Source organism: Macrotis lagotis, chromosome 2, assembly GCF_037893015.1.
Source record: "Macrotis lagotis isolate mMagLag1 chromosome 2, bilby.v1.9.chrom.fasta, whole genome shotgun sequence".
Classification (NCBI taxonomy): Eukaryota; Metazoa; Chordata; class Mammalia; order Peramelemorphia; family Peramelidae; genus Macrotis; species Macrotis lagotis.
Window position 1 is genome coordinate 169910115 of NC_133659.1, and position 26459 is coordinate 169936573.

Consider the following 26459-nt stretch of genomic DNA (forward strand, 5'->3'; position numbering starts at 1 on the left):
TACACATAATGGGTGATACATAGACTGTTTAAGTGAACAAGAAATATTCTATCTGTTGGATATATGGTTGGGGTTGAAGTTTGTGATCAAATAAGAAATAGAGGAAATTTTAAATAGATGATCTTGACTCTACTAAATTAAAGTTTTTTCACAAATAAAACTAATATAGCCACAATTTGAAGGAATTTCTAAAATATATAAAGAATTGAATCGTTTTTAAGATTACAAGTCATTCCCCAATTGATAAATGGTTATAGAATATGAAAATCCAGTTTTCAAATAAAAAAATTAATGCTATTATAGTCTTATGAAGAAATGCTCCAAATCATTATTAATAAGGGAAATACAATTTATAACAAGCCAAGATGATGAGAAATGAAAAATGATCATTGTTGGAGAGGATGCTGGAAAATTGGAAAACTAATGCATTATTGGTGAAGTTGTGACCTGATCCAACCATTCTGGAGAGCAATTTGGAACTTGATCCAAAGGGCAATACAGTAATATCATACCCTTTGATCTAGCAACTACTAGTTCTATATCTCGAAGAGGTCTATTGTTTTTCCCTTCTATGTTTTATATGCTTCCTCAGTTTTGGTGGTAGGAGTATATTAAAATTATATTGTCTTCATTTTTTACTAATTTTTTTTAAGTCTTTGAGAGATTCCTTGCTTTCCTAGGATGGAGAGAAAGGGAACAGTTGGAATATTGAAAATTATTTTTACATGTAATTGAATGAATAACTAAAAATTAAAAGCATTTTCATAAATTTTGATAGAAATTCTATCATTCTAATTCTATGTGGACCCAAAGTTTTTTCCTTCTTAGTTTCTTTATGGCTATTTCTGTTCATTTTCTGAAATTTGTAATCCTTAAGATTTTCATTTTGTATTGAGTGCCAGGAGAGGAACTTCTCCTGGCTACTCCATAAGAGCTAGAAAATATATTAGATTGAATACTGTTCAGGAAACCAGCAAGTGATAGACAGTAAGTTTTTTTTTTTTTTTTTTTTTTTTTTTTAGCAGTTTGCCTTTGGAAGATAGATAGAAAGGTCTGTAGGCCCTGAGAACTGGGCTTGCAAAAGGCATTCTGGGGCTGTGGTAGAGAGCAATCTAAGCATCCTGGGACTGAGAGAAGGCTGACAGAAGGCACCAAAAGAGAGCATAGGAATAGGTGCAGGAAGTCAGTGGAATATTGAAGAAATTACCTGTTATTATATATGAATAGTATATGACTGAGACAGCTAGGTGGTACAGTGGATAGAGCACTGGCCCTGGAGGCAGGAGTACCTGCATTCAAATCAAGCCATTTAACCCCATTGCCTTGCAAAAATCTAAAAAAAAAAAAAAAATGAATAATATATGACCAAACAAGACATAAAGAGGTTTACAGGAAATAATAATATGAATTTTTTTGATTACACAAAAATCAGTGTTATCGTACAAACAAAATAAATGTAGATAAAATTAGAAGAAAAGAAACAAAAAAATTTTTGCATCAAATTTCTCACACATTTTTAAGATATATATAAGGAACTGATTCAAATTTACAAGAGATAGGGCCATTCTACAAATAATAAGTGGTCAAAGAATGTGGATAGGTAGCTTTCAGTGGAATTAATTAAAGCTATTAATAACCAAGTGAAGAAATGTACTAAATCACTTTCAATTAGAGAAATTAAAATTAAAGCAAGTCTGAGGTACCACTTCATACCCATCAGTTTACTCAAGAGAAATACTGTGAACAAAGGCAGAATTTTTTTTCTTTAGGTTTTTGCAAGGCAAATGGTGTTAAGTGGCTTGGCCAAGACCACGCAGCTAGGTGATTAAGTGTCCAAGACCGGATTTGAACCCAGGTACTCCTGACTCCAGGGCCGGTGCTTTATCCACTGCACCACCTAGCTGCCCCCTCATTAAATCTTAATTAAAGTTACATTAATTGGTTTTTAGGAAATTTTTCATCTCTTGTATCATTGGATAGTAGCCCTAGAACTAGAAAAAACCTCAGAGGTCACATAGTTGAGTCCTCTTATTTTTTTGATGATTTATTCTGAGGTTCTAAGTAGCTAAGTGACTTTGTAATGCATACAGTGGCAGGATTTGAACCCAGAGCCTCTGATTTTATAGGTTGTCCTTTGTTCACTATGACATATTGTCTCAACCATGTGTTCGTTTTAGCTTCTGTTGTCTTTCAAAGAAACAAATAATTATTTAGGTCTTTGTAGTTATGGGAGTTAACTGTTCATTACCCTTGAGTAGCCAGAAACACATAATTTGAACTTAATTAGATATATACTTTATCATGTGAAAAAAATCTTTGTATTATGAGTCAAAGATGTAAGTTGTGATCTTAGCTGTGCCTCTGATCTTTTTCAGACTTGAGGATATCATGTGTGTTTTCATACCTCAGTTTGCCCATCTATAAAATTGTAATTATGATATTCTACCCCTATTAGAAACCACAATGGTTTCTAATCCCTCAATGGTTTTTTGTTTTTCAAATTAGGTTCTTTTATGAAAACTATTTGTAGTTAAATACTTCAGGCTTTTATGAGTTTGCTTTATATTATGTGGACAGTACATACAGAAACAGTGCTGGTTTGGAGTGGAAGACTCTTTGAAATCCCACTAGCTCACCAACTAGGATACAGTTGTTGTGGAATAAATGCTTTAGAAATCATAAAGAAATTTGATTTTGAATTGTTGCTATTATTATTATTTATATTAATTATGTACTGTGAGATTTTTTTCTGAGGTGCAATGACAAAGGATTTAAGTCCAAAGTAATGACATAAAGGTATCTTTATGATTTCTTGAATTAGAGGATAGTTTAACATATGTTTAGAGAGTCACTTAGACGCAAACCTGTTTTCTTTTTCCATGAAAATTTATTTTTTTTCTTCATTTCCTCATATGTATGAGAACATGCTTAATAATACTTACAGTGGTGAGAGTTTTAATTAAGTAGTGTTTTTCAAGGCTTTGAATGAAAAAATATGTTAATATTATCAAGATTTATCATAAGCTTAGCTCTTAATATTTAAGTTTCTGTTTTTCTCTGAAGTTTACTTTTAATTAATTTATACAGAATGAAACCCCCAAGCTTTTGTTGTTCTGGAGCTGAATACAAATAGAAATAGTATAACACTGTATCAAAAATTTTCCTCTTATATTTAAAGGATTAGATTTAGTAACACATGTCTAAGTTTGGTACAGCTTTTTCCTATTTAAAAATAAATGTTTCCATGCTTCTTGCAATTTGTGGTAGGTTTAACACGTCTTTGCTGTTTTCTGTTTTACTTATATGTGCACATTTTTGGAAAATGTCACTTTCTCAAATACTTTGTTCTGCTTTTGAAATTTTCGTTGAATCTATTAAATATCAGGAATGAAAATAATAAAATTATGTGTAAAGAAAAATGGCATTCTGTTTAGGAACCTAAAGTCATAGAAACCATGTTTTACATTGCTTTAAGGTGATATGTGCTATTCTACATTTCTGAAAAACTTATGGAAACATTTCTATTTTTATGTTATAGGGTAACTTTATTAAAGAATCTATATATGGAGGTATAAGGACTAAAAGATTATATAAAATTATAAGTAGACCTTGAGAATTTTTATTTTTAGTCATGTTCAAATTGACACAAGTTGGATTCAGAATTGTTTTTCAGAATTTATTCAGTTTGTATTCTGTTTCTAATCATTCAAAATATAAGAATATGAGATTATTGTTTATTCATGGAATATAATTCTTTTGGCAGATGGGTTTTTTTAAATGTTATTATGGATCCTCTGATCCTTTGTCAGCATCTATGTTCCTATAGATGAAGGTCAGAAGAAGTCAACTTTCTTTTTAATGACAGTGACACAATTAGAGCTTGGAATCATTTAATCCCTCTGCTCAGTTGCTCATTGGGAGAGGTTTTGACAGATACCAGTTTCAGTGTGATGAATCAAATGATAGTCTTTGACTTTATTCCTGCCCCTTAATCTATTTCAGGTTTTTGCTTTTGCTCTATATTTATTGAATCATGAATTCTGATAATGGTAGGTAGGAAGGAAGGACACAAACATTTATTGAGCTCTGACTTTGTACTTGGCATTGTGCTAAGTCCTTTAAACATATCTCACTTGATCATCACCACAATGCACTTAAGTAGGAAGAGTTGGGGAAATTGAGACAGAGTTTAAGTGACTTCACCTGAGTCACAATAGCTAGTGAGCATCTAAGGCTGGATTTAAACTCTGTTCCTCCTGACTCTAGACCCATTAATCATTTCATTGCCTAATATTAGTGAAGCGCAGTTGTGGACCTTGATCAAAAATAGCTTTTCATTTTAGGAAACCTCCAGAATAGTGGAGAGGATCATAGAATCAGAGTTTTTGAGCTGGAAGGTAATTTATTGAATTAGCAGAACATCTTGTGTGATTTCCTTTGGCTCATTTTGATTCATATCCACAACTGAATTTGAATCTTTGGATCATAGATGGAAAGCTGGAATGTACCTCAGGCCATGTATTGCTGGTATTTAGGTCTATGTAAGGAGCTTATTTTTTTGGTAGCCTCACTTAAAAGAAATTCATAAGCATAACAAAGATTGTGTCTTCTTTATCTCATAGAATGGTAGCTGCAGAGTTCCCTGTATTAAGAATTATATTGTGTAATGGGATAACTACTACATTCCTTTAAGACACTTTAATACAGCAGACATTATAGTAGGGGTGGCTGGGTGGCAGACAGAGCATTGGCCCTTGAGCCAGGAGCACCTGGGTCCGAATCCAGCCCCAGACACCCAATGATCACCCTGCTATGTGGCCCCAGGCAGGCCACCCAGCCCCACTTGCCCTGCACCCTCCCCCAAATAATAATAACAAAAAATGTGCTTCAGTCTTTGTTCCAACCCCATCAACTCTGTCGTGAGTGGATCACATTCTTTTTGATAAGTTCATCACAAAAGTTACTTCCATATTTTTCCAAGGTTGCCATTGCTGATCTCAACTCCCTCCTTTCTTATTTCTCCACTACCATGTACTATATTTTCTCTCTCCTTTCACTCTGACTCTGCTGTAGGGTCGTTGAGTGGCGCAGCAGACAGATCCCTGGTCCTGGGGCCAAGAAGCCCTGAGCCCCCATACCACCCCTTAGGCCCAGAATCTACCTGGCCCTATGGTCCTGGGCAGGCCATCCAATCCCAGCCCCTTGCAAGAAGTAAAAAAGAAAATGTGTTATATCTGACTACTCTCCCCCTATGGTCCATCCTCTCCTCTATCATTCTCATCCCCACCCCTTCCCCCTGTACCCCCTCTCTCCTTCTTACTCCAGATGTCTATACCCCATTGAGTATATTTGCTGTTTCTTCTCCTAGCCATCTCTGATGAGAGCAAAGGTTCCCTCATTCCCCCTTGCCTTCCCCCTTCCATATCATTGCAATAGCTCATTGTAATAAAAAAAATCTTATTATGTGAAATATCTTGGACTATTCCCCTTCTCCTTTTTCTTTCTCCCAGCAGACATTATATTGATAGAAACCTGTGAAGGATTGTTTCCTCTTCAACATTTTTGTCAATGACAGTTTCTAATGTGTAGATGACACAAAAATGAAAGGGACCAGTAACAGTGAATGATGCAATTGTGATCTCAACAGAACATGATTGAGGTTGTACCATGGAACAAATCCAACTACATAATATTTAATCTTATTCAGTCATGTCTGACACTTCATGATCCTATTTGAGGGTTTTGGGAGTTGTTTTTTTTTTTTTTTTGTTCACGGTATCAGAGTGGTTTTACCATTTTCTCTCCCATCTAATTTTACAAATTTGAAACTGAGGGAAATAGGGATAAATGGCTTGCCAGAGTAATATAGTGTCTAAGGCCTTATTTGGGCAACTAGATTGCACAGTAAGCCCTGACCTTGGAATCAGGAGGATGGGAATTGGATTCCAGTCTCTCTCTAGTGCTCTTGGGCTAGTTATTTAACCTTGATTGCCTCACATCCAGGGTCATCTCCAGTCATCCTGATTCATATCTGACCGTTGGACCTTAATGGCTCTGGAGGAGTTAATGAGGCTAGTGAATTGGAACAACACCCCTCACTCAAATCCAATTCATGTGCTTATCATGGCACTACCTGCCTGATGTCATGGTCTTCTTCGAAAATGAAGAACTGGGGGCTGCTAGGTGGTGCAGTAGATAGAGTACTGGTCCTGGAGTTAGGAGGACCTGGATTCAAATTCGACCTCAGATACATAATAATTACCTAGCTGTGTTACCTTCAGCAAATCACTTAACCCCACTGCCTTGCAAAAACTTAAAAAAAAAAAAAGGACGAAAATGAAACTCCTTATTCTAGGCCTGAAGCTCTATCTACTGTTATCAAGTTTGATATTTAGGTTTTTAAAAAGTGAATTTTTATGATTAAAGAAAAAAGGAAAAATGAGAGAAAAACAAACGAATATATTTTTATAAATCTGAACATATACACAATGTAATATTCATGGAGACTTTATACCTCTGCTAAAGCTTTGTGCAGTGGCAGTATTTGTAGCCAATGAGGTTTATCTGAGGTACGATTATACTTCTGCCAAGGATTTGAAATGAGGGCGTATTCCCATATGTCTTCTTTGGATTCATGGTCCAATCATGTCTTTTTTATTATTTTGTGCCTCTTTCCCTTTATCTTACAATAATTAACCTTATGTTGTTTTCTTGGTTAAGTTTATTTTACTCTGAATCATTTTTTTGTAGAACGTTCCATTCTTCATTGTTATTGTCATATTCTTTGTTTATTAATGCATAGTAGTAATATGATGACCATGAGGGACCTTTCTTTTATATATAAAGTATCTACCTAAAATAATAAAGAATCATCATGTGAGATGATATTACTCTTTTTTTTCCCCTCCATATAAGATAACATTTATTAGCAGGGACATGCTATCTCTCAATAAATGGGTCCAGATCTTGCCTCCATTAATGCTAAAGACCCCAAGCAAAACACCAATTTCCCTTTTATAGGCTTTGAGTAGTACAGAACAAAAAACAGAGCAGGGTAGATAAAATCATGGGATTAAGAGTAACATGATCGATTTTAGGGATAAGACACAGGGAACCACATGACTGGTTGGAAGTTTGGTAATGGAGGCTAACAGGGATTCCCCTCCTCCTTTTTTCTTTTTTTAAAGATTTTATTTATTTTGAGTTTTACAATTTTTTCCCTAATCTTGCTTCCCTCTCCCTACCCCCCCCCCCCAGAAGGCAGTCTGTTAGTCTTTACATTGTTTCCATGGTATACATTGATCTAAGTTGAATGTGTTGAAAGAGAAATCATATCCTTAAGAAATAAAAATAAAGTATAAGAGATGACAAAATTACATAAGATAACCTTTTTTTCTAAATTAAAGGTAATAATCTTCGATCTTTGTTTAAACTCCACAATTCTTTCTCTTTATAAAGATGGTATTCTCCATCTCAGACAGCTCAAAATTGTGCCTGATTGTTTCACTGATGGGATGAGCCAGTTCATCATGGTTGTTCATCACCCCCATGTTGCTGTTAGGGTGTACAGTGTTTCTCTGGTTCTGCTCATCTTGCTCAGCATCAGTTCATACAAATCCTTCCATACTTCCCTGAATTCCCACCCCTCCTAGTTTTTAATGGAACAGTAGTGTTCCATGACATACATATACCACAGTTTGTTAAGCCATTCCCCAATTGAAGGACATTCCGATTTTATATTTTTCCAATTGTATTTTCCAGTGTTTTAAACTCCTTCCTGATTAGTCAAGGAAGTCTTTCTGGACTGGAGAACAATTCACATCTCCCCTGGTTTAGAATCTTGTTTGAGTATTTCTGCCTGGGTCCCCCTTTTTTGCTGGTTTTTCTTCATTTTTCTAGGATTTTGTATTGGGGGAAGGGCCAGCTCTCAGAGGTTTACTTTCGAAGATCCTAGAGGCTTTGTTCTCTTTACTTAGTAATTCTGAGGGCTGACCAGTAGGGGGTGCAGGTAGCTTTCTCTGGAGTGATTGAAGCCCTTTCCCAATCTTGGAGGGAGTGAGGAGGGGCAGCAGCAGCAGGGTCTGAGTTGACCTCAAACAATGTGCTGGAAACCAATCTCCCTTTCAGCTGAGTGAGTTCCTTACCTGTGCCTGATGGGATAGTTGGGTGGAGAGGCTACCTTTTGCTCCTGGAAGAATGCTCCAAAAGTATGGAGCTCAGGTCCCACACTGAGCTAATCTTTTTCCCCCAGCTTGCAGACTTCCTTTCCTGTACAAGACTGTTGTGTGTGGGAGTACTGTACAACTTCATCATCTGGTGTCCTCTAGCATGAGAACATTATTTACTGGTTGATTGTAGAGTACCGTGGGAGTGGACCAGGGAATGGGAAGGGGGTCTGTGTGTGTGTGTGTGTGTGTGTGTGTGTGTGTGTTTTAGGTTTTTGCAAGGCAAATGGGGTTAAGTGGCTTGCCCAAGCCACACAGCTAGGTAATTATTAAGTGTCTGGGGAGGATATTTAAGCACTTGTATTCTGGTGAATAAATGGAGTACTTGGAGATCTTGGAGAACTTGTCATCCTTTCCATCCCTGTCTCCTGCTCCATCAACATTGGCCTGGGTAAGGATAAGCCAGTCTGGTAGGAACCCAACATTTCCTGAGCAGCTAGCTCAAAAGGAACTTCACACCCTCCCCCTGGCCAAAGACTTCATGGCTAAAGTTGATTCTTGACCCACCTCTCACCAAAGTCTCTTGAAGCTAATGCCTTTCACCAAAATCTCTGCTGCTAATACAAGTCATTTGTCTTCCCCCATGCTGCTGTCCCTGCATTGAACCTCTGGTCTCATTTCCCAGTTCACCCAGTCCCCTGAGACTGACCTTGTTGGTAGGTGTTCTTCTCTCAGGTTCTTTTTCTGGGTTTCGTTGATCGTGTTTCTGTTAAGAGGTTTCTTTCACATTATTTTTGAGGGGACACAGGGAGTACTTAATGCAGTGCCTTTCTTTTTCTCCACCATCTTGGCCAGAAGTCTGATGATATTACTCTTAAAAGTTTTTCCATTAAATACAGGAGTAAAGCAAGGGTGCAAATATTAACATAACATTTAGACAAGAGAAAGTGCGTAAAGGTAGAATAAAGATAATGAGGGAACAAAAATTATTTTCGTTTGCTGATGGCATTATCATTTACTTAAAAAATCTGAGTCAGAAAAGATTGCAATTGAGATAGCTTTAACAAGGTTTTAGGCTACATGATAAAATCAAAAAACAATAGCATTCTCGAGTAATAGTCATAAAGTTCTACTAGCGATAATAGAAAGCAAATTAAACAGTTAAACACACTATCATAAAATAGTTCAGTTATAAAGTTGTGAAGACATAATCAATGTACATGCTCGGGCTCTTCTCATAAAATAAAAATGACCCTACCACTCAAATTAATTTTTGTTCCCACACCAATTAACAGGAAAGAATTATTTCATAGAACTCAACAGAATTAGTTAGAGTTCATTTGGAGAAACAAAAGATTTAGAATATCAAATCAAATAATATAAGTAATAAGAATGAAGGGAGAATAGCATACCTTAAACTATATTTTATACCACTGGTTGTCAATAACATTTTTGTCTTAGTTAAAAAAAGAAAGGGACAGCAATACAACAACAACAACAATAAAAATCAGAGCTTTCCTTTATATAGTACATTTTATATGCCAGGTTGTGCAGCATCCTTGAGAAGTTGGTGCTATTATTTCTGCCCTCTTACTTTTGGTGAAACTGTCGCAAATAATGGATAAATGACTCATCCAAAGTTCACTCAGCTCATGACTATCTGATGTCAGATATGAAATGAGATCATCCTAACTTCAAGATCAGTGCTTTTATTCACAAATATATTTAGAAACCAAATGTTTAATAAACTAGAAAATAAAAATAACGTATAAAGAGCCCCTTAATTGATTAAAATTTCTGAAAAAAACTAGATAGTAGTCTAGTCAAAATTATGCTTAAACCTAATACCTTACACCATATATCTGAGTACTGTAATGATTGAAAATTTTACTGTAAAACAATTTGAGGAGAAACAGATCTTATACTGTTGACTTGTATAGGTGGGGTGTCTTGTTTTCCCAATTATCCTCCTCCTCCTCCTCCTCCTCCTCCTCTTCCTCCTTTGCCCAGAAATTCTACCTATCCTAGGATGTCCCTCTCTGAACTACTGAGAGGAGCTGCATCCATCATAGTTGATCATCTCACAGTGATCTTATTATTATACATTGTTCTTTTGGTTCTACTCCCTTTACTCATCATCAATTCATGTAAGTCTTTTTGTGCTTCTCTAAATTCCGGCCTCTCTAATTTCTTTTTTTTTAATTTTATTTTTTAATTTAAATTTTTTGTTTTATATAAATAATATATTCTTTTTTCATTTTTTTCTCATTTTGACATTTTATTTATTTTCCAATTATATACAATAGTAATATGTACCCATCATTTTTTGAAAAGCTCTGAATTCTACAATTTTCCCCCTCCTCCTCCCCCCACAGAAGGCTGTCTGACAGTCTCTACATTGTTTCCATGTCATACATTGATGTAAATTGAACGTTACAAGAGTAAACATAAGAATAAACATAAACCCCCTACCCCCCCCCAAGAAGATGAGAAACCTCAAGAAGAGAGAAAGAGAGAGGGAGGGAGGGAGGGAGGGAGGGAGGGAGAGAGAGAGAGAGAGAGAGAGAGAGAGAGAGAGAGAGAGAGAGAGAGAGAGAGAGATTGTACTTCAGTCTGTGTTCAGATTTCAATGGCTCTATCTCTGGGGTGAATTGCTTTCTTTATCATAAGTCTACCAGAGAAGTTGCTTCAGTATTTTTTCCTCAGTTGCTATTACTAGCTGTTCCTCCACTCTATTTCTCCTCACTCTCATTCTGTTCTCTCTCTCTCTCTCTCTCTCTCTCTCTCTCTCTCTCTCTCTCTCTCTCTTTCATCCTGGCCCTGTCCAAAAGTGTGTTGAATCTGAGTACTCTCTCCCTTGATCTTTCCTCTCTTCTATCACTTCTTCCTGCCTTCCCTTCCCCCATACCCCCTCATCCTGTCCCTTTCCTCCCATCCTTCTCCAGGGCAAGATCGATTTCCTCACCCTATTAAATGTGTATGTCATTTCCTCTCTGAGCCATTTCCAATGAGAATGAAGGCTTATTCATTCCCCCTTCCCTTTCCCACCTCCATTCTATTGAAAAACCTTTTTCTTGACTCTTATAAGAGATCTATCAGCTTTTTCACCACCTCCTTTTCCTTCTTCCCAGTACTTTCCCCTATCTTCTATTGCCTCCATCCCTTTACCAGATCCTACCATTATATCCCACTCCTTCCTATGTCCTGTCTATACAGCTCTTATAAATGAGAAAGTTCATATGAGTTATCCATATCTTCTTCCCATGCAGGAATACAAACAGTTCAACATCATCAAGTTCCTCATAGTTAGTCCCTCTCTTCTACTCCCTCTATGGTTCATCAGAGTCCTGTACTTGGACATCAAACTTTCAGTTCTGCAAGCCCTGTACTTGGAGATCAAACTTTCACTTCTGCTCTGTTCGTCCCAATAGGAAAGTTTGAAAGTTCCCTGTTTCATTGAAATTCCATCTTTTCCCCTGAAAGAGGTTGTTCAGTTTTGCTAGGTAGTTGATTCTCAGTTGTAAACCAAGATCTTTTGCCTTCTGGAATATCATATTCCAATCCCTACGAGCCCTTAATGTAGATGCTGCTAGATCCGTGTAATCCTGACCGTGGAGCCTCAATAGTTGAATTGTTTGTTTCTGGCAGCTTTTAGAATTTTCTCTTTGATTAGGGAGTTTTTGAATTTGGCTAAAATATTCCTGGAAGTTTTTCTTTTGGGACCCCTTTCAGGGGGTGACTGGTGAAGTCTCTTGATTTCTATTTTACCCTCTGCTTCTAGGATCTCAGGGAAATTTTGCTGGATTATTTTATTGGAAAATGAAGTCTCGGCTCTTCTCCTGATCGTGGCTTTCAGATAGTCCAGTATTTTTTCAATTATTTCTTCTGGATGTGTTTTCGAGGTCAGTTGTTTTTCCAATGAGATATTTCACATTTTCTTCTAATATTTGGCTTTTTTGGCAGAGTTTTATTTCTTCCTGATTTTTTGCAAAGTCATCAGCTTCCTTTAGTTCCATTTTGCATTTGAAGGAGTTATTTTCTTCAGAGAGCTTTGTTGTTTTGCTTTTTTAAAGCATTCTTCTCCTCATTTGCTTTTTGTTTTGCATTTTCCATTAGGCCCAAACTGTTGTTTTTTTTTAACATATTCTTTTCTTCAAGCTTTTGATTTGGTTTTCATGATTTTTCTACATTGCTCTCATTTCTCCTTCCAGTTTTTCCTCCACCTCCCTTAATTGCTTTTCAAAGTCTTTTTTGAACTCATCCATAGCCTGAGCTTGTTTTCTATTTCTCTTGGTGGTTTTGGATACAGAAGCTTCTATTTTTGTCATCATCTAAGTATGTGTTTTGATCTTCCATGGGATTAAAGTAAGTCTCTATGGTCAGATTCTTCTTTTTTCTGTTGTGTACTCATTTCCTCTGCCTAAGACTAATTTACAGAACTTCCAAGAGTTTGGGGTTATTTATTTGTTTTTTGGGACACTGAACTGGGACCTTTATTCCTCCAAGGTCTTATGTTCTCTAGCCTGTGCTTTGATATGTAGATGTCCACAGCACTGCCCTCTGTCCTAGGGCTATCAGGAGAGATCCAGCTTGGTTATTGAGTATGGAAGCCTAAACTGCAATATGTGAGTGCAGGCACCCTTGGGAGAGCAGAGAAATCTCTGCAGACTTCTCTTATCTCTGGAGTTGCAGGCTGCTTTCTCCTGATTCACGCTGCAGATTGTATGCCTGGTGCTTCTCACTCCACACTCATTCTGGTGTAGCTGAGTTCTCTCCCCGCCCCTTCAATTTGTTGCTGCTGATCTCTGGACTGGGCTGGGCTGCATCATGTCCTCTCCCCCCCCCCCCCCCCCCCCCCCCCCCCCCCGCCCCAGATCCTTGTGAAACACACCTTTCCTGTGGAACTTCTAAGTTATTTTGGCCTGGGAAAATGTATCACTCTGTCTTTCTGTGGGTTCTGCCCCTCTAAATTTTGGCTAGAGCCATCCTTTGGGGGAATGCTGCCTTCATGCCCCCATCTTGGCTCTTCCCCTGACCTCTCTAATTTCTTATAGAAAGATAGTCATTCATAACATTCATACACCATTACTTGTTCAGCCATTCCTAAATAGATGTTCATCCCCTCAATTTCCAATTCTTTGCCACAGGAAATAGTGCTGCTTTAAATATGTGTGTGTGTGTGTGTGTGTGTGTGTGTGTGTGTGTGTGTTTATTTATTTTGCAATGATTTGAACCCAGGTACTCCTGACTCCAGGGCCAGTGCTTTATCCACTGCGCCACCTAGCCACCCCTAAATATTTTTTGAGCATGTGAGATTTTTCCTATTTTTTCTTGATATTTTATTTTAAATTCGTTCACATGAATATTTATGTTACATAATTTTTTTACATCCTCCCTTCTCACTCCCCTGCCCTCAGTGGCAAAGAGTCTAGTAACATTGTATATGTTCATTTGTGTTCAACATATTACTCATTTTCTGTGTGAGAAATTAAGTCTAAGGGAAAAAGAAAGAAAATCCTGGGATATTATCCTCTTTGTATTTTAGAAACAAGATCTTTATCTGAATCCCTAGCTGTGAAAATTGTTTCCTGGCTTTTTATTTTCCTTCTAGTCTTGGCAGCATCGGTTTTATTAGTGCAAACCCTGTTTAATTTAATATAGTGAAAATCATCCATTGTGCTATTTATTATTTTCCATAGATCTGCCAGAGTATTTCTTTATTTGTTAATTGTCATGGCATTGCCGTTTATGTCTAAATCCTGTACCCATTTTGACCTTGTTTTGGTATAGTGTGTGAGATGTGGGTCTCTGCTGTTTTTCACTATTCTGTTTTCTAGTATTTCCAGTAGTTTTTGTCAAATAGTGAGTTCATAATTATAAAGGACTCATTTCTAAAATATGTAGTAAACTCACTCAAATTTATTAGAAGACACTGTTTAGTTCTTTGCTGTTTCAGTCTTTTGCAACTTTTTTTTATTTGTAGCACTTGGCACTTAATGGGCTCTTAATTGATTTGCTGGTTGTATTGTTGATTACTATTATCAATCACTTATTACTTATTTTATGATAGACACTGTGTGCATTTTTGTTTTAAATTAAAATGCCCCCAAATTGTCTAGTCTTGGCTTCCAAAGAGGATTCTACATATGTTCAAATAAATAAATTGAAGATTATTTAAAGAGGAAGAAAGTAGTGGTGGCCTAGTGTTCTAGATGAGAAGAGGGAACAGACTTTAGAGATTGTCTTATCTAACTCCCACAATCACACCTGAGGATATTTGGAAGAGCTTCATTGCTTAGCCAAATTATAAATATAAAGCCAAAGGACCTGGTCCCAAAGGTCATAAATGGTAGTGCTAGCAAGTGTTTCATCCACAACTGGCTCACAGGTATTTGAGAAGGAAAAAGCAGTATGCTTTGTTGTTGTTTAGTCATTCAGTCTTATCTGAATCCTTGTGATGCCATGTATCAAAGCATGCCAGGCCCATCTGCTTTTATTTTCTTTTTAAACTGATCCCAACTTTTGGTGATTGTAGTATTATTGTGTAATTTCAAATCTGGAAGGAATATTCCCTTATCATTCTAATTTTTTTTCCTTTATTTCTCTTGACTCTCTACATTATTTGTACCTTCTAATAATTTTATTTTTTCTAGATATAAAAATGTCCTTTTGATGATTTGATCGTAATGTCACTGAATCTGTGATAGAACTGTCATTTTTATAATTGAATGTGACCCAGTTATGTCACCCTCAGTTCTTTAGTTTTTTTATGATTGTTTTGTAATTTGATTCTCAACTTGAGTATTCCTTCAAATATTTACTTCTATTTCATAATTTTTTCAGTTTTTAGTTTCATAAGTTCCCTTTAAATCTGTTATCATTAAAAATGTAAAAGATGGATGCTTAGTACTACTGTATCTTAAATTATATTATAATACAGTAATTATCATAACTTCTGGCTAAGAACTATAAAGATTAATCAATGGAACAAAGAATTACAGCTGATAGCAGATAATAAATAGGAACTTGTATTTGATGAGTGTAAATATTTAAACTTTTGGAATAAAAATTAATTATTTAGTGAAAATTGTTGGGAAAACTGGAAAATAGTAAGTCAAATACTGAACATAGACCAATATCTTAAACTGTTTGACCAAGATAAGGTTATATTGGATAAATGTATACAGATCTTAAAAGAAAATTAGATGAATATAGAACATATTAATTATTAGACATGGGCAGATGAGCAGTTTATCAATAAACAAGAGATACAGACCAAATTTAGATGTAAAATGGGTAATTTTGCTTATATTAAATTAAAAAATTTTTATGCAAATAAGATAAAGGTCATCAAGATCAGGAGGAAAGCAGAGAATTGGAGAATTTTTTATGGAAATTTTTCAGATAAAAGTCTTATCTCAAGTATATGTGTAATTTTAAAGTTATAGAACTTTATGTCATTCCCAAATTGATAAATGGTCAGAGGATAAAAAGGGGAAGTTTTCTAAATGAAGAAATCAACCATTTTGTGTTGATATGAAAAGATACTCTTAATCATTATTGATTAGGGAAATGCAATTTAAAACAACTTTTAGATCATTTGACATTTATCACATCCATTAAAATATTTGAAAGAGGGGCGGCTAGGTGGTGCAGTGGATAGAGCACCGGCCCTGGAGTCTGGAGTACCTGAGTTCAAATCCAGCCTCAGATACTTAATAATTACCTAGCTGTGTTGCCTTGGGTGAGCTACTTAACCCCATTGACTAGCAAAAACTAAAAAAAAAAAAAAAAGTTTGAAGCAAAAAGGGACAAAAATTGGAGCAGATGTGGAAAAATTTGGACATGGGTAATTCACTATTGGTGAAATTGTGAACTGATCCAAACATTTTGGAGAGCAATCTGGAATGGTGCCTACAGTTATTCAATTGCTTATACTATATGTATTCTAAAATGTTTACAGTAGCTGTTTTTGGCAGAAAAGAACTAGAATTTGCAGAGATATCCAACAATCGGGGAATGACTGAACAAATTGTAATAGTTAATTGTGGTAGAATACTACTGTGATATAAGAAATGATAAGCTGTGTTCATAGAAAAGCACAGTTAGTCTTAAATGAAATAATGAAGATTGAAATGAGCAGAAGAGAATGATATATATAGTAACACCAGTATTATTTTAAGAATGGCATTGGTAAAATATGTCAGTTTGAATATTATAAATATAAAAATAGAAATTATAAATATAATGATTTGAGGAAGAAAGATGATATTTTCCTATAGAGGAAGAACTGATAAAGAGAAGTTTGTATAGAATAATTTTATATTTATATTCCTTTTTTGTGTCTGATAGCCATCTCTTGGATGAGGGAGGGATAACTTCATTACATATTAAAAAGGAATAACAAGTTTTTAAAATAGATTTTTCAATTTCATGTGCAATTTTTTATTATATTAAGTAATAGAAATTCTTGTTTAATTCCATAAATTAAAAATAGAATAAATGTTGGGAAATAAGAAATCTTACACTATTAGTAAGTTTGTAGATACATCTCTGTTGAGCTTTGCGTGATATTTGAAATTTAATGTGTAACCTTTATAATTTCTTCCCTGATAATTTTAATTTTATTAAATTCACAGAAGGATTTTCATTTTAATTTGATAGAGGGTTAATTTTTGAAAAGTATCAGGACTTTGAGGTCTTTTAAAATACTTTCTTGGGGCGGCTAGGTGGCGTAGTGGATAAAGCACCAGACTTGGAGTCAGGAGTACCTGGGTTCAGATCCGATCTCAGACACTTAATAATTACCTAGTTCTGTGGCCTTGGGCAAGCCACTTAACCCCATTTGTCTTGCAAAAAAAAAACAACAACCCTAAAATGCTTTCTTTTGGGGAGGGACATTTATTTTTCATATTTATAATAGTCTAATTTTTATTATATTTTTTCCCCCTAAGGTGTTGATTCCAGTGAAATCAAATTCATTTTTGCATTTCAGAATTGTTCAATTAAACTTTTTCAGGTCAATAATGGCAGAATTTTTTTTGAGGGGTATTGGGGGAATTACCTCTTTAAAGGGGCTAATTAACTCTTTACTAACTGCAAAATTCTGTAGATTTGGCTGTAACAGATCAAAATGATGTAAGTACTTAATGGCTTCCCTACCAAATTACAGCTAGGTCAGATGCCCAGCAAATCACAGATTGTTCTGAAAGAAATCATTGCTTGAACACATTCTACAATATTCTGTTAAGTAAATTATATAATCAAAGGAAATGTCAGCATGAGAGATAGTCATTCAGAGCCAGGATAAATTATTTTTAATTTGAAGTGAAAAATTCGAGATAATTTTACCAAGCTTATTAGTATTTGTAAATTCCTGCAATAGATTCTAATTAATATTTCATTCCTACAAATTATAGAATCCCAGTAGTTTTTCCCTAGTAAAATGACCATTATTCCACCTAATCCCTGCCAAGACTTGTCAATAGATTTAGATCCATTCTAACTCTCCAACGCCTCCAAAGGGGGAAACAGACAAAACATACCTGGTTCCCATTTTTTAAAAAAATTGTCAGACATAGTTTTAATGTGAATTGTCAAGTCAAACCCAAACCTTTAAAAATGTTAACCCATTTAGTCTGAGTAACTCTCTGGAAACTAGATTTAGATTTCATTGTATTAAAGTGTATACTTATTCACTGATTCTTGCGGGTATTTAAAAATGACAAGGGGCAACTTGTTGTAGTATCTTCTAGATCTTGAATGCTATATGTGCAAAAGAGTTAAAAAAACAAGGGTTCTACAGATTTTTCATTACATGTATGTAGGCCTTTCTGGTTTCTCAACCTTTAATTTAAAGGATCATTACTGAAAATTTTCCCATTTGCTTGCCTGGTGATAAATTGACATTGTTTTCTTTAGGCCTAGGTAATGGAATATAGCATCCAAAAATCATAGGACAACTTTGGATAGGATAGGATCAATCCCAGGCATGAAAGCAACTGTGTTCTGACATGAAGTATGGAGCCTCCTCTCTGAATGTGTGACTTTATGAAGTCTCATTTTAAAAGATAATTTTTCCTTATTAGTCTAGCAAATGGAAAAATTTTCCAAGTACAAAAATAGTTTTTGTTTTTGTCAAATCTTTTCTGTTAGCCTTTAAACTGTGCCCTCCCAGCAGTTGTTTTGTCTACTTTTACCAAGTTCTTTGTGGGAGAGAGAATCTCAGTTGTGACATTGGATGGTTGCCAGAAGAATGATCAGAGTTTTAGTTTCCAGTGTGTGGCATGATGAGCTGCTAATTGAAGGTGACAGTCTGTTCTTTCCCACCCCATTGGTTTGGTTACCCTTCACTAAAACAGTTAACTCTTTTCTTCTCAGCACAGGAATTTGAGGTATTGCCAGGGAACCATTTAAACCTTGTAGTGATTTTGTAGGTTGAATTTGTGTTTAAGATTATATCATCTATTAAGTAGTATGTGTAACATGCTCTGTCAGTTGTCTTAGGAAGGAGACAGATGACCTCTTTAGGGTCTGCTTTTGAAGTATTCTTATAAGTTCATTTAAAAGCCCAATTGTGACCTCCTTTTCTGGAAAGATCCAGGGTGAACTTTGTTTCAGGACCAATCATTGCAACACAGTGAAGGATTTTTAGAATCATATTGAAACAATTGGAGGGAGCTTTTTCTTGAAATAAGAGCTTGGTGGGTGTGTGTGTGTGTGTGTGTGTGTGTGTGTGTGTGTGTGTGTGCACGCACGCACGTGCTCTATTTCTGGTAATAAGGACAGAGAAGCCCAAGAAAATGACAGAATTGTAGGCATGATTGGGAGAAAGATATGTTTATTACTAGATTAGAAATGGTAGGATTCAGGCCTTGTTTCATAGTCCATATTTTTATGACACAGCTATGTGCCTTTTAAAGAGATTTCTCCTTACCCTGAAATATTATAAAATAGGCATATAGTTAGTGACTATTCGTCTTTTGTTTTTGTTTTTTTTCCCTGCAGTTTACAGTTTTCACAATGCAATATTTAATGACATGTAAATAACCAATATGTTAATTTTCTTTGTAAAGGAATGAAGGCTTTCCTGGGAACTGTCATTCATTCAGAAGTCTGTTGTCTTCTAAAGTTGCATGTTCCCATTTTACCCTTCCAGGCCTTTTTCTCTTTGTCCTCTGGGACTAGAAAGTTTGAGCTTAATAAAAAAAAAATTGGCATTTTTCCCCTTCATTAAAGCAACAGAATGTAATTTCATTAATTAACAGAGTATATATGGTAGGAAGAGGCATGTGCCATTCTTACAACCTTCCTGAAGGAAACTATCCCATTTGGCTGAATTTTGAAGTGCCAAGCTTCCTGCAGAATTACCTTCCCATCTCTTACTCATCTGCTCTGTCATATGCCTTAAGAGTCAAATCACTTAATCAGAATGGTCTGCTATTAAGAAACATGTTTTATTCAGATTTAAAGTAGAATAATCAATGGGTAGATAGTATTGTACTGCAAAGAGCTAATTCTTGGTTTTGGGGATAATATCAGTTTTTTAACTTGAGCAAGTCCTACTTTGCTAATGGATTGTGTCCTGAAAGTTTTTTTAAACTTTTGGCGTGGATCTTGCAATACTTTTTCCCAATTCTTGTGTTCTTAAAATTCATTTGGAAGAGCAAAAGATCAAGAATATCAAGAAAATCAATGAAAGAAAAAGTTAAGGAAGGCAGACAAGTAGTTTCAGATTTCAAACTACATTACAAAATAGTAATCTTTATAGTAATCTTTATATTATTCTTATACTGCTAAGAGAGTAGTAGTTCAGTGAACTATATTAGGTATAAAATACAGAGTAGTAAAAGATGATAGTAATCTAGTATTCAGTAATCCCAAAGACCCAAGATTTTGGGGTAAGAACTAATCATTTGACAAAAATTGTTGGGAAAACTGGAAAACATTTTTGCAACAAGGAGACATTAGACCAGTTCTAAACATCATACACCAAGATAAAGTGTATAGACATAAAAAATTATATCATAAATAAATGAAGAGGGCATGGAAATATGCACCTATCAGATCTTTGGAGAAAGGAAGGGTTCATGGCAAACAAAGATAGAGATTATAGGAAGTAAAATAGATAATTTTGATTATTTGAAATTAAAAAGCTTTTGCCCATACAAAACTCATGCAAGCAAAATTACAAGGAAAAATGGAAATTGTATAGAAATTTTTACACAAATTGTCTGATTAAGTCCTGATTTCTCATATTCAGGTATCAGAAGCAGATTTATAAAAATAAGACACACTTCACTTGACAATAAATGGTTAAAGGACAGTTTTCAGAAGAAAATAAAGCTATGATTACATTAAAAAATGTTTGAATTTACTGTTGACTGGGAGAAATTCATATTAAAATTACTCTGAGATAGCACCTCATTTCTATCAGAGGTGCTAGTATGACAGAAAAGAAAAAATGCTAACAACAATGTGGAAAAATTTGGGCATTATTTCACTATTGATGGAGCTGTGAATTTGTCCAATTTGTTGTGAACTGTCTTGTTCTGAAACAATTTGGAATTATGCCTAAGGGGCTATATACTATTTTTCATTCCTTTTGACTAGCCATATCAATCCTCAGAAATCCAAAGAAATTAGAGAAAAGGAAAAGGATGTATTTATATAAATTTATAAGTTTTTATGGTGCTAAAGAATTAGAAATTGAGGAAGATAGTCATCAGTTGGGGATGACTTTACAAGTTGTGGCATATGATTGTCATGTAATTCTGTTATACTGTAAGAAATGATGAGCAAAATCAGAAAAGCCTGTTTGCTAAATACATCTTCTATTCTGTGGCTTCCCCTAAAGGGCCTTAGGGAATGATTTGTGATTGGGCATGATAGTTACATGGACATGAGGAATTTTTTAAATTTGTTAAATTTTCAAATCTCTTTTAGAGCAGGAAAATGTTTAAACTAATTTTAACTCCTCAGGTGTTCTGAATTGAGAAACAAAAGGGCATATGTTTCCATAAGGTCATAGGGACTCTGAACTTATATATCCTTGACTGATGTTTGTCTGTCATGTGTACTTGCACCTCATTGATGATTTGAGTGTTTGGCAGTTTGGAACTGCTGGTATATGATGGAAATCAGCTGGATCCCTAACCAACATTGCCAAATGCATTTAATATTGATGCTTTATATGATACTATCACTAGTAGGTTTAATGAGACAGGGTCTGCAAAGTCATTTCAGAAATCTATTTAAAACTTAACTATGGGGCTCTATTTCTGGAAATTATATGGGGCATATAGGGGTAGGTGGATGGTATAAGGCAGCTTCTTATCTAGATTGTTACCTGAAATCAATTGAGTTTTCAAGTAGGAATTTTTATTGTTACTGTAGGACAAATGCTTCTGTAAATCCAAACAGCAGGAATAAACTCTTATTCCTTACTTGCCTTTCCTTTCAAGTATTTTTCCTGAAATTGATGCAGTGTAAGTTGGAGAATGTTTATAGTTAAGGATATTTTTTTTTTAATGACCTCCATGTTTCCAGTATATACCTCCTTCCTCAATCTTTCTGTCCTCATTTTACAGTAATGAATTTTGCTCTCTTTTAGCACAAGTCCTCCATATTGTTGTGTGGATCTGCATTCCCTTCGAACTGGGGAGATGGTGAAGTCCATTCAGTTCAAAACTCCTATCTATGATCTCCACTGCAACAAACAGTAAGTATTTTTCCAATTATTTTCAATGTAACTTAACATATCATTTGTGACATGCTTAAATCTAGTAATATCATTAAACTTTATATAATATATACCCATTTCAATGTTGAGTGAGGTTTTTGAAAAATAAATAAACTAATTTAGGCAAGTATCTCCTGAATTCTTTCAAATGAGTAATTTATATTTTTCCAAATTGTTAGAAATGGTCCAAGAGTAGCTAGAAGTATTCTATCATTATTCACACCAAAGTAAGAATAGGAGCCCCTATAACAAAACAAACAACAAAAATAGATTACTGTTGGATCATGTTTTAATTTAAATATTAATAATTTTGATCTCATATTTTGTTCATGAGTGGAGGTTGCATGAAATTAATCTCCAATTCTTTTTCAGTAAAACACTCCTTTCCTCATCCCTTTATTTTAGATTTCACCATTGGATGAGAGACAAACCCAAATCACATAAGCTTAAGCTTGTCTGTCTTTGGTAATTCAGTCACATGAAAGTAATAACCATTTTGAAAATGGAAACAGGTCCTTTGGCAGCTAGGTGGCATAGTAGATCAAGTGCTGAGCCTGAACTCAGGAAGACTCAAGTTCAAATTTGTCCTCCAACAATTATTTAGTTTGACACTTGGCAAGTCCTTTAGCTTTAAACCTCAGGCTCCTAAACCATTGTACAGGAATAATAATAGCATCTACTTTCCACAATTGTTGTGAGAAGCAAATTAGACAATAGTTTTTAAAATAAGTTTGCATACTGTTTGGCATACTGTAAGCATTTAATAAATATTCTCTCCCTTCCTTCTTCCCTTCATTTCTTTCTTCCTTCCGCTCACTTTTTAGGGAACAGGAATTTTCTTCCCAGGGTTCATTTTCTTTTTGTGCAAATGTCTAACCTTTCACTTAGGTTAGGTTGATGAACCCAGGGAGCATATCATGAGTCTATGCATCTCTTTAGTAACCAGTGTTCCTTCCAGGATATTGACTGATAATATGTTTCTTCTTATTCACAAATAATGAAGATGCATACTTTTAAACCTGAAGTTAAACTTACATATTAGCACATATTCTCAAAAGGATCATTGATATCACTGAGTGTGAGATCCATAACCCATTGCACTAGACATTCCAACTGTTTTTTTAATATGTCAGGACTTTTTAAAAATCTCTTTAAAATATTTTGCTAAAAAAATTTTTTTTTCTATTTTAGATTTTATTCATTTACCCATTTTAACTAAGGAAAGCACCAATTATTTCTTTTAAGTAAGAATAAGAGAAAAAATGCTTTCCATTTGGAAAGTTTAAGTTATGAGAGGTAATGTGATAGTAAATTCTGGAAAATAACCTTTAGGGGGCTGCTAGGTGGCACATGGGATAGAGCATCTACCCTGGAGTCAAGAGGACCTGAGTTCAAATTCGGCCTCAGACACTTATTAATTACCTAGCTGTATGGCATTGGGCAAATCACTTAACCCCATTGCCTTGGGGGAAAAAACACTAAAACAAAATGGAAAATAAACTTCAAATAGAAATTGGGTTCAAGCTACTCCTCAGACAAAGCCTAAAAATTTCTCTGCCCTAGGCAGTTCTTCTATTGTTGGTCTTGGGGAATGAAATAACGATTCCCAACAGTTCCCAACACTGCTCCCTCCCCTACAATGTTAAGTAAAATTCCATAAAATTAAATTCTATTTCTGGAATAGAAAACTGTTTTAAAAGAGCATATCACTTTTCTTATGGTACCAATAATATACTTTACTCATAATTGTAAAAGAATTTCCTGAGGGAGCGGCTAGGTGGCGTAGTGGATAAAGCACCGGCCCTGGAGTCAGGAGTACTTGGGTTCAAATCCAACCTCAGACACTTAATAATTACCTAGCTGTGTGACCTTGGGCAAGCCACTTAACCCTATTTGCCTTGCAAAAAAAAAAAGAATTTCTTGTGGAAGTCTCTTTTCCCCCCCTACTTACATTGCTTCACGTTCTAGTATTAGTTAAAGTGAATTAAATTTTCAAAGTAAATATTCTTTGTGTTAACTTTGAACAATTGCAGTGTTTATAAGATTTCTTCTGCACCTTTCACTGTTTACCTCAGATTAAAAACACCTTTCACTATTTACCTTAAATTCCTCAGTTGAAATGTTCTTTGCTTCCTTCCATGGTAAATATGTCAATATTGGCCATTTTCTTGGTATCAATAATTCTTCTCCTCGTATATAATAATTATAACCTTCCTGCTTTCAAACCATTTTGATACCAGACATTGTATGCTTTTAGTTATACTTCAGTTGGGGAAAGTAAGCCTTTCAAGTGGAAGATTTCATTCATTTATGGAACAATTTTACTGTAATGGAAAATAATGCCATAGTTCACCTTTTGGGCTGTCTTACCTTTCATGTATCTTCATTTTCTGGTTTGCTCACTGGTTAAGTTACATACTGATTCATTATCTTTTATTGTCTTGTATATTTCCTTTCAGACAAAGACTCAACACACTTTCCATTAATTACATGCATATGCCTTATATTTTTAATTTAAAAATAATAGAAAAACTCTGGATTTTTTACTGTTTGTCTATTTCCCTTATCTTCATTGTTTGCTCATACCTAGCACATGATAGATGGAAATCAATGAATGCTGATTGTTAAAATTAAAAAATACTATAAGGAAAATACTTTAAGTATTGTATCTTCTGTACTTTTAAAACTTTGAGACATTTCTCTCTTACCAATACAGTACATTTTGTTAAAATTTCAAGCATTTATAAGTACATAATAAAAGTAAACTGTTTTGAAAGAGTATAAAAATACTAAAATGGTAATTCTAAATTCAGAGATTTTTTCCTTAATTTCTGTTCATTCCAACTCTTTTCCTTTCTTATTAAATAAATTAAAATATAGTCTAAGATCTTCATTTAAAGAAAGGTTTTATATATTTCTTTCTGTTTTAGAATAGAATTGTTTTTGATGTGATGTTTTTAAAAGGTCCAGATTTTGGGACAAAAGTTAACTTAGAATGTTATGTCAAAAGGATGAGCATTATTCTGATTGCATCAACCTTATTTTTTTCTAAAAGTTATTAATGATCATGAGTGGCAGGTGGAGTCAGGGCTATAAATGAGTTATGAAAGGTCATCAGCAAAAAAAGAAAAATAAATTATATATTTGTAGCCAGATCTTTGAATATTTTGTTGATGCCATACTGTCATTTAATATTACATAAAGTTTTTTTTAAGGGTTTTTTTTTCTTTTTTGCAAGGCAATGGGGTTAAGTGGCTTGCCCAAGGCTACACAGCTAGGTAATTATTAAGTGTCTGAGGTTGGATTTGAACCCAGGTACTCCTGACTCCAGGGCTGGTGCTTTATCCACTGCATAACCTAGCCGCCCCTACATAAAATTAAAAAAAAATTAAATCCTTGATTAGATTTTCGTCACTCTGCTAATTGAACCAAGTCAAAAAAATTTAGGGTTTTTTGTGTGAATAGCATCTAACTTGTAAATTGTCTTTTTTTAATCTCTTTTATTCATGTTTGTCTTTGCCAAGTGAAGAACAAAGTAATAGTTGCACTCCTTTTGGATCTTAATATACCTTTTTGAAATAATCTCTTCTTAAAATAATTATTTTGGAAATGATTATGTGCTTTTAACTTTTTTGGCCTTTGAATATATCAGTTTTGCCTTCTCACCATTGTTGTTCTTTTTAGTTTTGATCATACTCTCTCAATGACTCGTGTCCTTGTATTTAGTGAACTTACTATTTGGTGCCAGTAAAACAGGGATTTTAGCATGTTTTTAGCTGAAGCAAACCTAATCTCCATCTGTGCCTGCTGGTTTTCAGAGTATGAATAGATCATTTGAGTATTTCATAACTGAAATTGTTATGAGGATTTTTTATTCTTATAGTAAAGATTTGAGCCCTAATATTCCTGAATGAAAAGCAAATATTTCTAAAATTATCTCTTATATATCATATCATGTTTGAGTGGATAGACTTTTGGCAAACCCCTTGAGTTTTCTGATGATGATGTTGGTATTTTATTTTCCTTGATATTGTTCCTGCTCATGGTGAATAATCTGTCAATTTTTTAGTTTCTTTGAGGATATCTTATTTAATATGGCTGAATAAAATGTAAATATGTAACACTAGAGCACTGGTGCCCAAAGTTGCCTGAAATATACAATATAAGAAAATTTTAAGGTTGATATAACTACCACTCCATCTTGGTTGAATTCTCATCTATTTAATGTAAATTCATTTGTTCTAGTTAGCCTGCCCTCTTATTTTTTTTCCCTATTGTCCTTGCTCCTGGAAATCCAGCAATCGTTTTAATGACAGTTCTCATTAATCCATTTGAATCTTTAATTCCCTCACTCTGAGCTGTCACAGGACAAACACTTTTAGAAAATGATGAACAATTGATTATTAAACATAGTCATTTGTAATGAAGATGGATTTCCCAGAATTATAATCACTTGAAATTCCATTTGTGTTAATAGATTTAAGGGGAAGGGCAATATATCTTTCAGTTAAGAGTTGTTAGAAATTTTCTTTTGTTAAATTTTTTTCCCTTTA

General features: G+C 34.7%; 1 protein-coding gene across 10 annotated transcripts in view; it reads left to right on the forward strand.

Annotated features, from left to right (window-relative positions):
- Nucleotides 1-26459, forward strand: part of BCAS3 (BCAS3 microtubule associated cell migration factor) — an 851656-nt gene that overhangs the window by 181543 nt on the left and 643654 nt on the right. For all 10 annotated transcript variants that reach the window (XM_074223544.1, XM_074223545.1, XM_074223546.1 and 7 more), the window contains exon 8: nt 21778-21885. In XM_074223544.1, coding sequence (XP_074079645.1) covers nt 21778-21885 — 108 coding nt within the window. The remainder of the gene's footprint in view (nt 1-21777; nt 21886-26459) is intronic.